Raw genomic sequence first — 13,296 nt, 5'->3', positions numbered from 1 at the left:
CTTTATTTTTTAAAATCTAATAAATAGAAATGTTGAGGATTATGCTATGATAATACAATACCTAATAAGTCGCGCTACGATATTCATTAATTTTCATAAAATTTCAAGTGTTTGAATTTTGAGAAGAGAAATAATCGGAGTCACACTCTCACTTGTTTCTTCTCATCCATCAATTTCCCCTACTTTTGTCCGACTTCAAAGTGCCTAAGATTAGTTTCGAGTTAGACTATAAAACCAAAAATAAGATTAAAAATTGAGCATTTAATCTTTCACATCATCATCAACAGCAATTGAAATCTTTTGAGAGCAATGGAAAAAGATTCTGATCAATATGATTTAATGATTTAGGCTTCTCTACTATCATGAGCTAGACAACACTACAAAATCTTCTTGTTAGTAGGAATAATTTTATTTTTTGAAAAAAAAAACATTATTTTGGCATACATAAATCAAGAAAATGGCCAGCCGCGAGCCTCATTACAAGTCTAAGATCACACCCTATGTGTTCGCTTGCTGGATTCTGGCTGCCTTCGGCGGCCTCATGTTCGGCTATGACATTGGAATTTCGGGTACGAAAATTCTTAATTTTTTTTAAAAAAAATCGTTTACATGTATGATGAAATTATTGAATAAAAATACATATACATTGCTTGGTGTGGACTAGGTGGAGTGACGGCCATGGATGATTTCTTGGTGAAGTTTTTCCCTCATGTTCACGAGAGAAAGCTGCACGCGCAAGAGGATAATTACTGTCGATACGACGACGAGTTGCTCCAGCTTTTCACCTCTTCTTTGTACTTGGCAGCCCTCATTGCGAGTTTCTTCGCCTCCAAGGCTTGCACCAAGTTGGGGCGCAAGCCCACCATCACCATGGCTTCCACCTTCTTCATCGCGGGCGCCATCATCTGTGCATCCGCAGAGAAGAAGCGGATGATTATCGCGGGGAGGATCCTTTTTGGGGTTGGCGTCGGGTTCGCAAATGAAGTAGGTAACAATGAGTAACTATGCTAATTTTAGGTCATGTTCAAATTTCCTATGTTCCATAAAACACTATTTTGAAACTGACATCTACGTCATAATTAGACTGTCTGTTTCAAAATAGTGTTTCATATACGGAGGATTTTGTCTACACTCATTAGTTAAGACTGATGGTTGCAAAACTACTGAATGCAGGCAGTTCCTCTATTTTTAACGGAGATCGCCCCCCAGCAACATAGGGGGGCTGTAAACATCCTGTTTCAACTATTTGTGACGATAGGGATCTTCATCGCCAACCTGATAAACTACGCCACGGTGATGATCCACCCGAACGGGTGGCGCGTGTCGCTAGGCCTAGCGGCGGTGCCAGGCCTAGTCCTTTTGGCAGGTTCCCTATTCATCATGGAGACTCCGCCGAGTCTAGTGGAGATGGGGAGGAAGGAAGAAGGGAGAGAAGCCCTGCGGATTATCCGTGGGGTTGACGACGTGGACGCGGAGTTTGAGCAGATATTGGCGGCGGCAGAGCAAGCGAAACAGGGGAAGCACCACTTCAGGAGATTGTTCAAGCGTTCGAACTTCCCACCGTTGTTCGTGGGCACCATAATACAAGTGTTCCAGCAGTTCACAGGAATCAACGCTATCATGTTCTACGCCCCTGTTCTCTTCCGGACGCTCGGCTTTAACTCCCACGCCTCCTTGCTTTCCTCTGTCATCACCGGCCTTGTGAACGTCGGAGCCACCTTTGTCTCCATATACGCCGTGGACAAGATTGGTAGGCGGAAGCTGCTTTTGCAAGCGTCGTGCCAGATGTTCGTGTCCCAAATGGCTATCGGAGTGATTTTGTCCACGCACCTCCAGGTATGTATTACTAAGATGCACAACATTTAGTAGATTTAGTTGTTAGCATGTTTGGTTGATAGGGTGGGTGGATAGGGATTCCACCCTACCAAACATGGTAACTTAACTTGAGTTTGGATAAGTCTTCTGGCTGTGACTTATCTACTCTACCAAACTGAGAATAAGAATTGCAGGCGACGGGGACGATGAGCAAAGGGCTGGCGGCGGTGGTGGTGATACTGGTGTGCACTTTTGTGATGTCGTTTGCGTGGTCATGGGGGCCGATGGGGTGGCTGATCCCGAGTGAGATATTCCCGATAGAGACGAGGGCGGCGGGGTTTGCCTTTGCGGTGAGCACGAACATGATATTCACGTTCGTGATCGCCCAGGCATTCCTGTCGATGTTGTGCCACATGAGGTCTCAAATATTCTTCTTCTTCTCGGCATGGATTGTGGCGATGGGGCTGTTCGTGCTCTTCTTGCTGCCGGAGACAAAAGGGATTCCGATCGATCAGGTGGAGGAGAGGCTATGGAAGAAGCATCCTGTGTGGAGCAGCTTCTACAAAGAGGAAGGGAGTGAATATGGGATGGCTTGAATATACTCTTTATTACTAGTGCTTTGGCACATGCTGTTTCTTCATTTTCATTTCTCTTTTCTTTTGAATCTTTGTATGTGCCATACAAGTAAGCTTGTTTCAATTTTCAATTGGGATTTCATCAAAACGAAAAATATTCGATTTCTCAATTTCGCCATTTGAATTAGGTCTCATCATTAGCCTGTTACATCTTATATACCAACCTCAACTTATAACTTCAATCAAACTAACAGGAGTACGTAAAAATTGACGAAAGAATGTAAAAATAACAATAATTGAACACAATTTGTAAGTTTTTTTAGCATATTAATTATGTAATTGGACTAGTTTGTTTAAGAAAATTAATGGATTTTAGTAGATAATGTATTACGTAGATAGTAATGCACGAGTGCAATCTCAAATTCTCTTTAAAAAAAAGACTACATTTAGATTTTACTGTATTTCTTTAATAGTCAATAAAATGTTCTATTTACTAAACCCATTCATATTTTTGGGGGGGCAAACAAAACAAATCTAAAACAAAAAAAACATAGCAATACAAAAAGCCAAGCAACCTAAAGCTGAATAAAAAAAAAATACATTAGGTGATACGTATACACATAAGAATACACTCCAACAAGTTACATTATCTTTAATGCAGAAAAACTTCAACATAAAGTCAAAAGTATTAAGATTCAATCTTTGGCGCATACAATGATACAAGGGGAGTTGCGCAAAATATTTACCTACTATTAGTGTGGCATATGGAAGCATTCTGTTGACACTAACAAATGCTTACTTCTATAAAATCGCGATGAACTTGAGTAGTGTGGGAATGTATGGTAATGTAAGTTGGGATCTTATGCAGTTCATCCTGGATCTTCTACAATAGCTCCATCAGCTGATGGGCAACATCTGCAACATAGAGTTGCAAGCAAGTTATAACGATAGACGAGCTAAGATATCTGAATGCATAAAAAGTTGACAAGTATGCAATAACACTCTCATCACCATCCCAAACAGCCGTTCTGATTTTCTGGTAATTTATTACACTTAAATCTTCCACATGGAGCTTTTTAATAAATTTTCATAATCAGATACTAGAATTCTCAACAAGGATATGCTTTTTCCGCAGCAATATACTGAATAAACTTTGAATGGTCATTAGGTAATGACTCAATATACTGAATAAACTTTGAATAGTCATTAGGTAATGACTCGCTGCGAAACAACGCCATTCAACACCTATGGTGTAAATCCCTGATTAAACTCCCAACAAGAACAATTTTAGGCATTCCAGTTAGTTTAATGCCATTAGGGTCTGTCTTTTTTTTTTATTTTATTCAAGTTAAAATCAGACAAAAATATCAAGAAACAGAGTATTGTTACTGTGATACCTTTGAGTACAGATGGTGGTGTGTGGAACTCATTCCAGATGCTATCACATGAAGCAAGATTCATATTTAGGAATTTGGCAGCAAGGTAGGCAGCACCAGCAGCTATCTGGTGAGGTTTAAACTGAAGCCATAGCGAACTTCTGAGTCTGCAAAAAAGAAACTTCATTTCAGAATAAGTGCCGTTATCAAAATATGATGATAGACTAATAGATACTGTGAAACAGATTATAAAACCAAACCATTTGAAGCAAAAGCAACACCAACAATTCAACTTGCATGATCTTATTCTCATTGATGTATTCGCCACAATTAAAAAATCTTATGTTCGGAGAGCAGTTGCCACGACCAGAAACAGTTAATAGTTAATCAAATTGACACATCAAATAAACAAAAAGCCAATAATTGAATCCCTTACCAACTAATAAGGCAGCATCCAAGTCAGATATACCCAGATTCTTCTGGGAAATGCTGATTGATATCCCAGTATAAAACATGTCAAACAATCTATAGAACAATTAACTCCAACTCCAGTCTCTGCTGCCAGTCTACCAACAAGAATGCTGATGTGGATGCACATAAAAGAGAAGAACAAGCTCGGGTCACCTTGTAAGACATAAGGCTAGCAGCATGAAATGCTACGATGTTCATAGACTCACTGTGACTTCATAAATTAGTTTTAGCAGATTATCACTCCACGACCAATTAAGAGTATACTTTGCTTTTGTCGAGTCTTCAGAAAATTTAGACTATCTTCAAGCATTAGGGGTGCTGGATCAGACATTAAATTCTTGGCTAAGTTACAAATTCAGACATAATATCCACATAACTTTATTAATTACACTCTTTCTGCGACAACACTTCGCATGCACCATGTATGGTGTGTGGTGACATGACACCCACTAGATGAAGCCCCAATATTCTTTTTCGAACTCAATGGAACACATGACAACTGTTACACCCCACCAACATCCCAACCCAAATTTGAGCAGAAAATATAGAAGTTGAACAATGATGATCATTGTGAATGGATACTCAAACAGGTCAATAATACTAAAATTAAAGTAGGGACTTCCCCATCTCTCCTGGGCATGCTTCCACTACTGTGGTAACTGGCAAGTATCCCTACCTTTTCTGTTCTTATTTGGCTGGACAAAGGACTGAGGTTTGAGCCCTTGAATAAAAGTTTCTCAGAACATGACATACAAAACTCTTACATATCAAAGCTCAGTAGTATACGAAGACCTTCAAAATTTATTGAAGCTGGAAGATGTGCTCACCAAAGAATAGATGAAAAAGGAAATGGGAAGCAAAAGAAAACAGATGAGAGGTAAAAAAACACGGAGTATTTTGGTGGGTAATATATGGATGGGTGAAATCTGAAATGTAAAGGATTCAGTCACCTGATCGCAAACGGTTTCAGGATTCAAAGTGTTTAAAAGGAATTGGTCACCACATATGGCAGATGAGCCACTAGTTCCAATCATGCCCAAACAAAACTCAGAGGTATTCTTCAGATTTATTATAAGCAACCTATGTTGAAACTGAGTAAGACATAGTAATGTCTAAATGGAGAATAAAATAATTAATCCACAAACTATCTTCTACAGCAAATGCCCATGCTAATAAGATGTTGGAATTGGAAAGGAATCCATAAGACATAGCAAGTTCAACTTCAGATGAAAAACACATTCGATGATCAGCAGATCAACCTCCGGCTATTAATATCATAATGGGTGCATGCTAATCTTCTATAAACCCTGCAATTATATAGCATTCCAGAAATATCAATATCGAATTCTAGATTGAATCAAAGTAAATATAGAGATGACTGTCACTCACAAAAGAAAGATTCAATCTGAGGACCAAAAGGTAAAAGTAAATCGTGTATATCCTCCTCCCGAATGATAACATTGGCCTCATTGGTTATCCAAATAATAGAGTAGCCACCAATCAGAGTGTCAATTATAGTTCAGGTACCGGTCACTTTTTCACTCCATTTATATTCAGTCTCGATATCAAAAGGGTCTACTTACATGTACAGGATGTATAGCAGGTATCATTTCAAATTAACAACTGAGAATAGCAATACTTGAAATAATATAACTTACCCTTCTCTGACAAAGTCTAGCGCCATATTCACCAAGACAGACTGTGCAAAGCCTAGTTTTTGAAGCGTAGAAGTCAGAGATTCAAATGGATGCTGCACATTAAGCTCGAAATTTAAAGTTGTTAAGACCAATTGCTCAGCATCAGTCATCCGCTCACGATATTTTTCAAACCAATCCTGTTCAAGGAAATTAGTCACAGAGCAAAACAACAAAATTAGTACACGTCTTACTTAACAGAAACAACAGACTAAATACAAATAACAGTTCACCAAGGTTAAATCAGAAAAGGGAACTTTCCTTGACCACAATTTAATAAGGTCAAACCATAACAAAGAATTCCTAGTATATGAAACCTGGAATTCTTCAAGAAGGAATAAATACTGATTATATCTTCAAGAATCAATTTGAGAACCATACACTTGAAATCAAATTTGAGAATTGAATCATTTTACAGTTTGAATCAATCAATTTACACCATCTCATAAAAGGAAGTAAGCCAAGGTCAAACTATGAAGAGCGAGAGGATTAAAGAGGATACTAACAATGGGTAACATATATAAAAGAAGTGAGAAATCCTGTTTGTGGAGAACTTCGCATGATGCTTTTAGGACATCATTCAGAGCACATGGTGTCTCCTCAGACTTGGAAGCCAGGAAAAGAACTGCAGTAGCTATCAGCTGCAAGCCAATGATAAAAGTACCACTTAATTACCTCCAAAGGCCAATTTCGGCAAACCAGAAGATAATCTAGAAAGCATTAACTACATTGCAAAAGACAAAGTGACACATTCATGAAAGGAAACTCACAAATCTGTCGTGAGAGGCATGAGATCGGCGCACAAAGAAACGATGGCAGAGCACCATGGCAGTCCCAATGGTTGTTTGAGGTCTGAAATTAAACAGTATTGCATCTGAATCTTTGGATAATTAACATAAAACATAGCAAAACAAAAGAATAGTCGAACCAACATAGTTATCGAAGGATGATGGACTTTTAAATTATGTCTCCTTTAGCATGTGGAATGTAGTTTTGAAGGTAAGATACTTACAAATGAAGCCTAGCCCCAACATTTTGAAGGAAGGAACAATATGAGTATCGCAGATATGTTTCATGCAGCTGATCAATGCCATCTTTTCTGGAAGGAGAGGATTTCTCTATATCATCCCTAGACATGAAAACCACTTCCTCATCCTCAAACTTTAACCGGTCACACTTTGATGTAGAAGAAGCATTCAGATTGGCACCACCAGACCTGGTTTCAGCAACAGCAGAAGAACTTTTGCAGACTAATTGGGCATCGGCACAAGCATTATAGTATCTGGAAGGTTTGAATGAGTCAGCATGATTTGCAAGATCATATTGGTATGTCTGTTGCTGCTGATTAATGAACCCAGTGCTTTCAGCAGAGAAAGTTGAAGTCTTTCTCCTTTTGGGAGATGGTCCAAAATCAGGCCCACGGCAGTCATACATGAGTCCATCCAACCTATACGTATGAGTGAAGTCATTGTAGTTGTTGAAGTCATGTGTGCCAAAGTTCCCGTAGTAATTAGGAGCTGCACCAGTGGCTCTCACAGCCATATTGCTATTTCTAGCACAAGACGATCTATTATCTCTGTGAAATTTGCCACCTCGTGGCTGCTGAGGCCGCACAAAAGACATAATTCCTGCTCGTTTAATCAAAGTCAGAGAACATACAAAAAAGACATTCCCTTAGTGATATGATATGCACTTAGGAAGACCAACAACCAATTCAATCAACCATGACATGATAATGGAAATACATCTTAACAACAAAAGTTATTTCTAGACTGCTCAAATTAATATGCCTCTCTTTCATAATAGATCACCATCAACCCATCAATTCTAAACCTACTGAAACAACATTACACACCGTTGTTCATGAACTTATAACAATCAAATGTATAATAGTTTCAGCACTGAAAAATCTCGGAAGGACAAAATCGTTCACAATTCAGTTAGCTATATAGGTCTAAAAGAAACATAGATTTTGAAAATGTATCAAACCTAGTATTTGAGAGTTCAATTTCCAAAATCCTATCAAATTTTACATAAACAAACGCAAGATAAAGCACAGAATCGACATCCAACGCAATAATATTCTACAGAAGGATTTAAAAATTAACTCTTTAAACCAGTCAAAAATAATTCAAAAGGTAATTGACGTATAGTAATAATACCTGATAGGCAACACGGGGTGTAAGATCTGGAAAGACTGATCGCTACTTTCGATCTGGAAATACGCTATTCCCTATTGAGACTAGGGTTTGTGTCTTTGTGAATTGTGAATTGTGAATTGTAGAGAGAGAGAGAGAGAGAGAGAGAATTCACCTACAGAAAGAGAAAATAAATAAGATTTGAAAAGAATTCACCAATTTACCTAATTTACATGTAAATTTATTAACCTAATTTACACTGTTGTGAATTTATTTGTGAATAAAAAATCAATCAATTCAATTGTGAACTTATTGTGAATAAATTTTAAGAATTCAAATCTCACACACATTACATATATTTTTTAATTTTATAAAATATAGTAATATACATAAATAGTACTCCAATAAATTTAAAATAGTACATATTACATTTTTAACAATAATATCATAATACATATTTTTAGATGCATACACAACAAATTTAGTACTAATAATAAATAATTATTATTATAATAATAGATGCATCTACAACATATTTACTACTACTAATATAATGTAGATGCAAAACTCATGCAATCTTTTTTATTTTGTTACTATTATCTGGGTATATACTACATAAAACACTATATTAATAGTATTATATGCAGTTTTTTCAATGTTTTGATTAATAAATAAATTAATTTTTAGTCTAATAAAAAACTAATATTATAGTCTGTTAGTATAACTTTAAAGAAAATCTTCTATGTTATATAAAAATTATGTATGTAAGTAATATATAAATATATGTAGTGGTATACTTTAAAAAAATGTAATATATATTTTTTATTTATTATTTATTTATTCGCACATTGTATTTTTTATATAAATTAAAATTAAAAAATAATATATTGTCATATTTAAATTTCTAAAATATCAAAAAAATTAGATAAAGTATACACTAAAGGAGTTCAAGGGTAGATAATAAAAAATAAGTGGAGAAATAGCTGAAAATGATTTTTTCAAAGACTTTGTGGTGTAATTGTTTTGAGTTAAAAGAGACTTAAAACGTGCAAATCTCATTTACCCGGGACCAATTTTAAAGTTCACTCCAATATTTAAGACTTACTATGTTTTAGTACAATATTTTTTTGTTTATGTTTGCTAAATGCCTAAATTACAGTAATATTGTTTTAATAAAATATAATTAATTATATAGACGTATAATATTATGGTTTTGGTTTAATTAGTCAGCCCAATCGAATTCTTTCGGTTTGCATCTTACAATATTACATTTCACATAGTTGAATGCTTTAATTGAAAATTATTAAAAAATTTCGAATAAGAGCATCTACAGTGGTGCGGATGTCCCGGCGGACATCCCAAAAACACTCTGTCACGTCATAAGGACTTTCCACTACACTGCCACGTCATAAGGACATCCTACTGCACAGTGGCGGACATCTACAAGGATATCCTGACGGACTTCCCACAAATAATAAAATAATCGGGACGTCCGGGCGGACGTCCGTGGAGTCAGCGCAATGGCGGACGTCGCGACGGACGTCCCGGGAACGCCGCAGAACTCCGGTGTCCGCAGTGGACGTCCGTATCCGCGTCACCGTTGCACAATGGCGGACGTCCCGCGCGGAACTCCGGCAGGCCGACCGGACGTCCGCCGGGACGGGCGCCATTGTGGATGCTCTAAGCATGGGGTGACATAAATATCAAAATATAACTATATAAATGATGGTATTAATAATTAATCTTATTAAAAGTCGGGGCCTTTACACAAGTCAGAAGCCATAAATGGGCCTTAAATTGGCAAAAGAGAAGCCCATGGTTTGAGCCTTCGAGGTAATGAGGCAGACATAGTAAGATCCGACCCGTTTAAAGGAATAGTGCATTCTTTTTTTTAAGAATGATTTGAGTTTTTTCTTTGATCATTTGCAAAACATAATATTGAGAGAAACATGGGCCATTAATTCGGAGGCTACAATGATCACATGATTTTTATTCACATAAAATAACAAATGAACTTTTATGTATATTTTGTGCAATAGTATGATGTAATGCGAGTCAATTTCAACTGTTTGAATTTTTCTATTCCAACTGAAGTATTAAAAGAACAATAAAGATAATCATAAATTATACAATTAAGTCTAATATTTATAATTGCGATAAAAAAGTCGTCGTGAGACCAAAACTTGGTTTATAATTTAAAATTTGGAGACCATTGTATCTGACTACCATTTTTTCTGATTAAGTTCAAATATATTTTTTAATATAACGAGCTAGTGTTGAAAATAATTTTATATAATATCATTAGTGAGGAATAGAAAATGCTAAATTAAATTCCAGTCAAATATGATATCAATATGTTAACTCCATTTTTACGCGACATTATTACATCAACGGTGAGTGCGTTAACTCAATAAGATTTCAAATTTTATAGTAATAAGTCAAATTTGAAAGATGGCATGTATTGGCCCACCCCAACTCAATACTGGCCAATCTAAATTAATTTACATTAATTTTAGTTGAGTCTAGAATCTCTGTTACATTAATTGAGCTTCAAATTGATTTTCAGAAGCTTGTATCATTTCTATCACAATTTTTTAAATTTATCGATTGTATACTCATCTTTCCAATTTAAATCGATTTTATGAATTTCTTTTTATATAATTATTTATGAAAGATAAAAACTTGAATATCATTACCCTCGTATTCAATTTTCTCGGAGAAAAACAATAGGTCGTCATCGGACATATTCTATCACGACTCAAGCATTTGACCAAAATTCAGATAGTAATATTGATACCAAGGTGAAAAAACATTGATATATATTTGATAAATGAAAGTTAGTGATATAAAACTGGTAGTACAATATTACTTCCATATCAGCTCGATTTAGGATTATGGTTTAAAATTTCTAAGCCGAACATTCCAGTCCAATCAGCTCACATCCGATTAACCCACAATTCGAATATGATTGGCCCAAAACTTGCTTGTCTGATTGACATCTCGGCTTTTTTAGCATTAATATTGTATTGTAGACTATGAAGGATAATTTTTTGCAATAAATATGCTGGTTGATTTTAGTTGGGAAATACACTATTCACATGGCATTCAACTAACCATGTGATCACATGCCTCAAGGATCAAGTTCTCTCTCTCTTTAATCCATGACCAGTCATACACCTGCCGGCTAAGAAAGATACTAGTTACCCATATAAATGAAGTGCTTTTTTATCATTATATATATGTATGCTTATTCCAGCAATGGTTTTTATGGTTGTTATGTCATTGGTGGATGTTTCTTTAAAGAAGGTAATTACACCTGTCATGTAATGCAATTATATATGTATATATATATTTTTAAGAGAAAATTGACAGAGAGATTTAGTTGTTTTAACATAGATGATATAACCAGGCTAGATGATCTTATTTCTTTTTTCATGGATCACATTTCCTTTTTTTTATTCACTAAATGTTAATCTTAATGCCCCGTAATTCTACACCAAGCATGTTCGTTGCCATGTTCAAGCTAGCTAGCATAAATATAGTAAAAATAAAGGTTCAAATAATACTCATATCCCTGATTATCAAATAACCAATTCCCTAGTAGGCTAGTAATTTATTAACTTTGAAATAAATATTAAATGGTAAAAAAATAATTTAGAATAATTCCAAATTATTAATCTAAATAAAAACACAAAAAATTAAAATTAAAACTAAAAATAAAATACTCCTATTCAAATTGAAACACGGCAAAGCACTACAACATACTAGGATTATATAGGAAGCAAGTTGAAAGAAGCTCTTATTCGATCAAACGGGAAGCTAGCTAACATCTATAGATAAATAAAAATAAAAAATAAAAAATAAAAAATAAATAAGCATCAGATATTACAATAGAGATGATCAAAGATACATGCATATAGATAGCATATGCATATGCTTTCAATATTTATTAATATAGGCTATAGCTAGCTAGGTCAAAAACGAATTCAATATTCGATTCCAATTTTGGGGTTTTGAATATTAACTTTTTAATGGGGTAGATTTTTGTTCAAATATTATCGAATTTGTGTTATACTTGTCAGGTAATCACAAAAAACAAATTTAGATTTTGGATTACTTAATAAAAGGTTAATTCAACAATTTATGTCCCACACTATATAAACTCAAGCACAGCCATTTTTTCTACTACATGACTCTCAATCTGTCACAATCTCCACAATTCTTACATCCTCCAATTTTTCAGATGCTCCCCGAAGAGGCTCTCCGCTCCCTCTCCGACTCCGATGAGACGGGATCCAGCTCCCGGATATCCTTCTCATCGGAGTTTCTGGACGAGAGCAACTTCATCACCATATGCCCCAGCCCTCGGGCGGAGAGGGAGGAGCGGTGGCCCGGGGTTGACTTCGAGTTCCTCTCCGGAAACCTAACCAGCATGATCGCCGCCGACGAGCTCTTCAGCGATGGAAAGTTTCTCCCCTTTCGGCCAATCCACCACGCCGGCAATGGGATCCGCCTGAAACCCGACTGCTTAGACGAGGCGCTGGTGAGAGCCGAACACGGTGAAAAGGATCGGGAGGCCAGGATGGCGTGGTTACTAGACGACGATCCGTCTCCTCGGCCTCCCAAATGCACTGTTTTGTGGAAGGAGTTGCTCAGGCTGAAGAAGCAACGCCCTTCCACGCTTTCTCCGTCAAATTCTTCTTCTTCTTCCTCTTCCTCCTCCTCTTCCCGAACTTCAGTGGCTAAAGTTCGAGGAGAGGCGGTTGGGAATAGTGAGAAAAGTAGCAACAAATTAAAGAAAGGATCGTTTAGTATAAGAATTAGGCCGGTTTTGAATGTGCCTATCTGCATTCAGGCGAAGAACGCCGCGCTGCCGCCATTGTTTTCCTCCAGAAAAGGTAGATCATAGATATGAGAGGGAGAGAGAGTTTGGTTTAATGGTTTTGGTTGCATTGATTTCATGTTATTTTGTTAGGGTTTGTTATCGTAACTGAATTTAGTTTACAACTGAATCTGGTTGTATTTGGTTGATGTGTAACAGTTGCGATCTCTAATTAAATCTTGATCTTCTTATGTTATTATTGTGGATTGATTAAGTTTAATGTGGAGAAACATGATCCAGATAACCTGGAAACCCTTTAGTTTTATGGGGCCAAATATTGCAATTATTGCATATTTCCAGGTTTGATTGTTGTATTTTTTTAATTGTTCACTATTGTAATTTTTG

The 13,296-nt window shown here is 36.3% G+C and overlaps 3 protein-coding genes across 7 annotated transcripts; 2 read left to right on the top strand and 1 right to left on the bottom strand.

Annotated features, from left to right (window-relative positions):
• Positions 1-457: 457 nt before the first annotated feature.
• LOC121769016 (sugar transport protein 8-like) lies at positions 458-2,545 on the top strand. The gene is made up of 4 exons (XM_042165659.1): positions 458-569; positions 665-984; positions 1,174-1,836; positions 2,010-2,545. The coding sequence occupies exons 1-4, from the start codon at positions 458-460 to the stop codon at positions 2,409-2,411; spliced, it is 1,497 nt and encodes a 498-aa protein (XP_042021593.1). The 3' UTR covers positions 2,412-2,545.
• Positions 2,546-2,972: 427 nt separating this feature from the next.
• LOC121783718 (cyclin-T1-4-like) lies at positions 2,973-8,258 on the bottom strand. 5 transcript variants are annotated; one of them, XM_042181873.1, is made up of 7 exons: positions 8,094-8,258; positions 6,944-7,559; positions 6,702-6,783; positions 6,438-6,572; positions 5,896-6,071; positions 3,788-3,933; positions 2,973-3,305 (listed from the first exon to the last, which is right to left on the bottom strand). In XM_042181873.1, the coding sequence occupies exons 2-7, from the start codon at positions 7,552-7,554 to the stop codon at positions 3,274-3,276; spliced, it is 1,182 nt and encodes a 393-aa protein (XP_042037807.1). In that variant the 5' UTR covers positions 7,555-7,559; positions 8,094-8,258; the 3' UTR covers positions 2,973-3,273. The 5 variants fall into 5 exon arrangements, 4 of the variants coding, with proteins under 4 accessions (XP_042037807.1, XP_042037831.1, XP_042037823.1 ...); XR_006046626.1 differs by lacking the exons at positions 2,973-3,305; positions 3,788-3,933 and adding exons at positions 4,402-5,544; positions 5,627-5,780; XM_042181897.1 differs by lacking the exons at positions 2,973-3,305; positions 3,788-3,933 and adding an exon at positions 4,402-5,812.
• Positions 8,259-12,166: 3,908 nt separating this feature from the next.
• On the top strand, positions 12,167-13,216 carry LOC121770822. The gene has a single exon (XM_042167600.1). The coding sequence runs from the start codon at positions 12,259-12,261 to the stop codon at positions 12,976-12,978; it is 720 nt and encodes a 239-aa protein (XP_042023534.1). The 5' UTR covers positions 12,167-12,258; the 3' UTR covers positions 12,979-13,216.
• Positions 13,217-13,296: the final 80 nt, after the last annotated feature.

Source organism: Salvia splendens, chromosome 2 (genome assembly GCF_004379255.2).
Source record: "Salvia splendens isolate huo1 chromosome 2, SspV2, whole genome shotgun sequence".
Classification (NCBI taxonomy): Eukaryota; Viridiplantae; Streptophyta; class Magnoliopsida; order Lamiales; family Lamiaceae; genus Salvia; species Salvia splendens.
This window is presented reverse-complemented; position numbering and strand designations above follow the sequence as displayed.

What these genes read in the sequence shown, in the direction of transcription:
- LOC121769016 (XM_042165659.1), top strand. Translation starts at nt 458, where the DNA reads ATGGCCAGCCGCGAGCCTCATTACAAGTCTAAGATCACACCCTATGTG. An exon ending in CTATGACATTGGAATTTCGG is followed by an intron (nt 570 to 664) that starts GTACGAAAATTC and finishes GGTGTGGACTAG; the next exon opens with GTGGAGTGACGGCCATGGAT. An exon ending in TTTTGTCCACGCACCTCCAG is followed by an intron (nt 1,837 to 2,009) that starts GTATGTATTACT and finishes TAAGAATTGCAG; the next exon opens with GCGACGGGGACGATGAGCAA.
- LOC121783718 (XM_042181873.1), bottom strand. Translation starts at nt 7,554, where the DNA reads ATGTCTTTTGTGCGGCCTCAGCAGCCACGAGGTGGCAAATTTCACAGA. An exon ending in CTAGACTTTGTCAGAGAAGG is followed by an intron (nt 3,934 to 5,895) that starts GTAAGTTATATT and finishes TCTTTTTTGCAG; the next exon opens with ACTCAGAAGTTCGCTATGGC. An exon ending in ACCACCATCTGTACTCAAAG is followed by an intron (nt 3,306 to 3,787) that starts GTATCACAGTAA and finishes TCTATGTTGCAG; the next exon opens with ATGTTGCCCATCAGCTGATG.
- LOC121770822 (XM_042167600.1), top strand. Translation starts at nt 12,259, where the DNA reads ATGACTCTCAATCTGTCACAATCTCCACAATTCTTACATCCTCCAATT.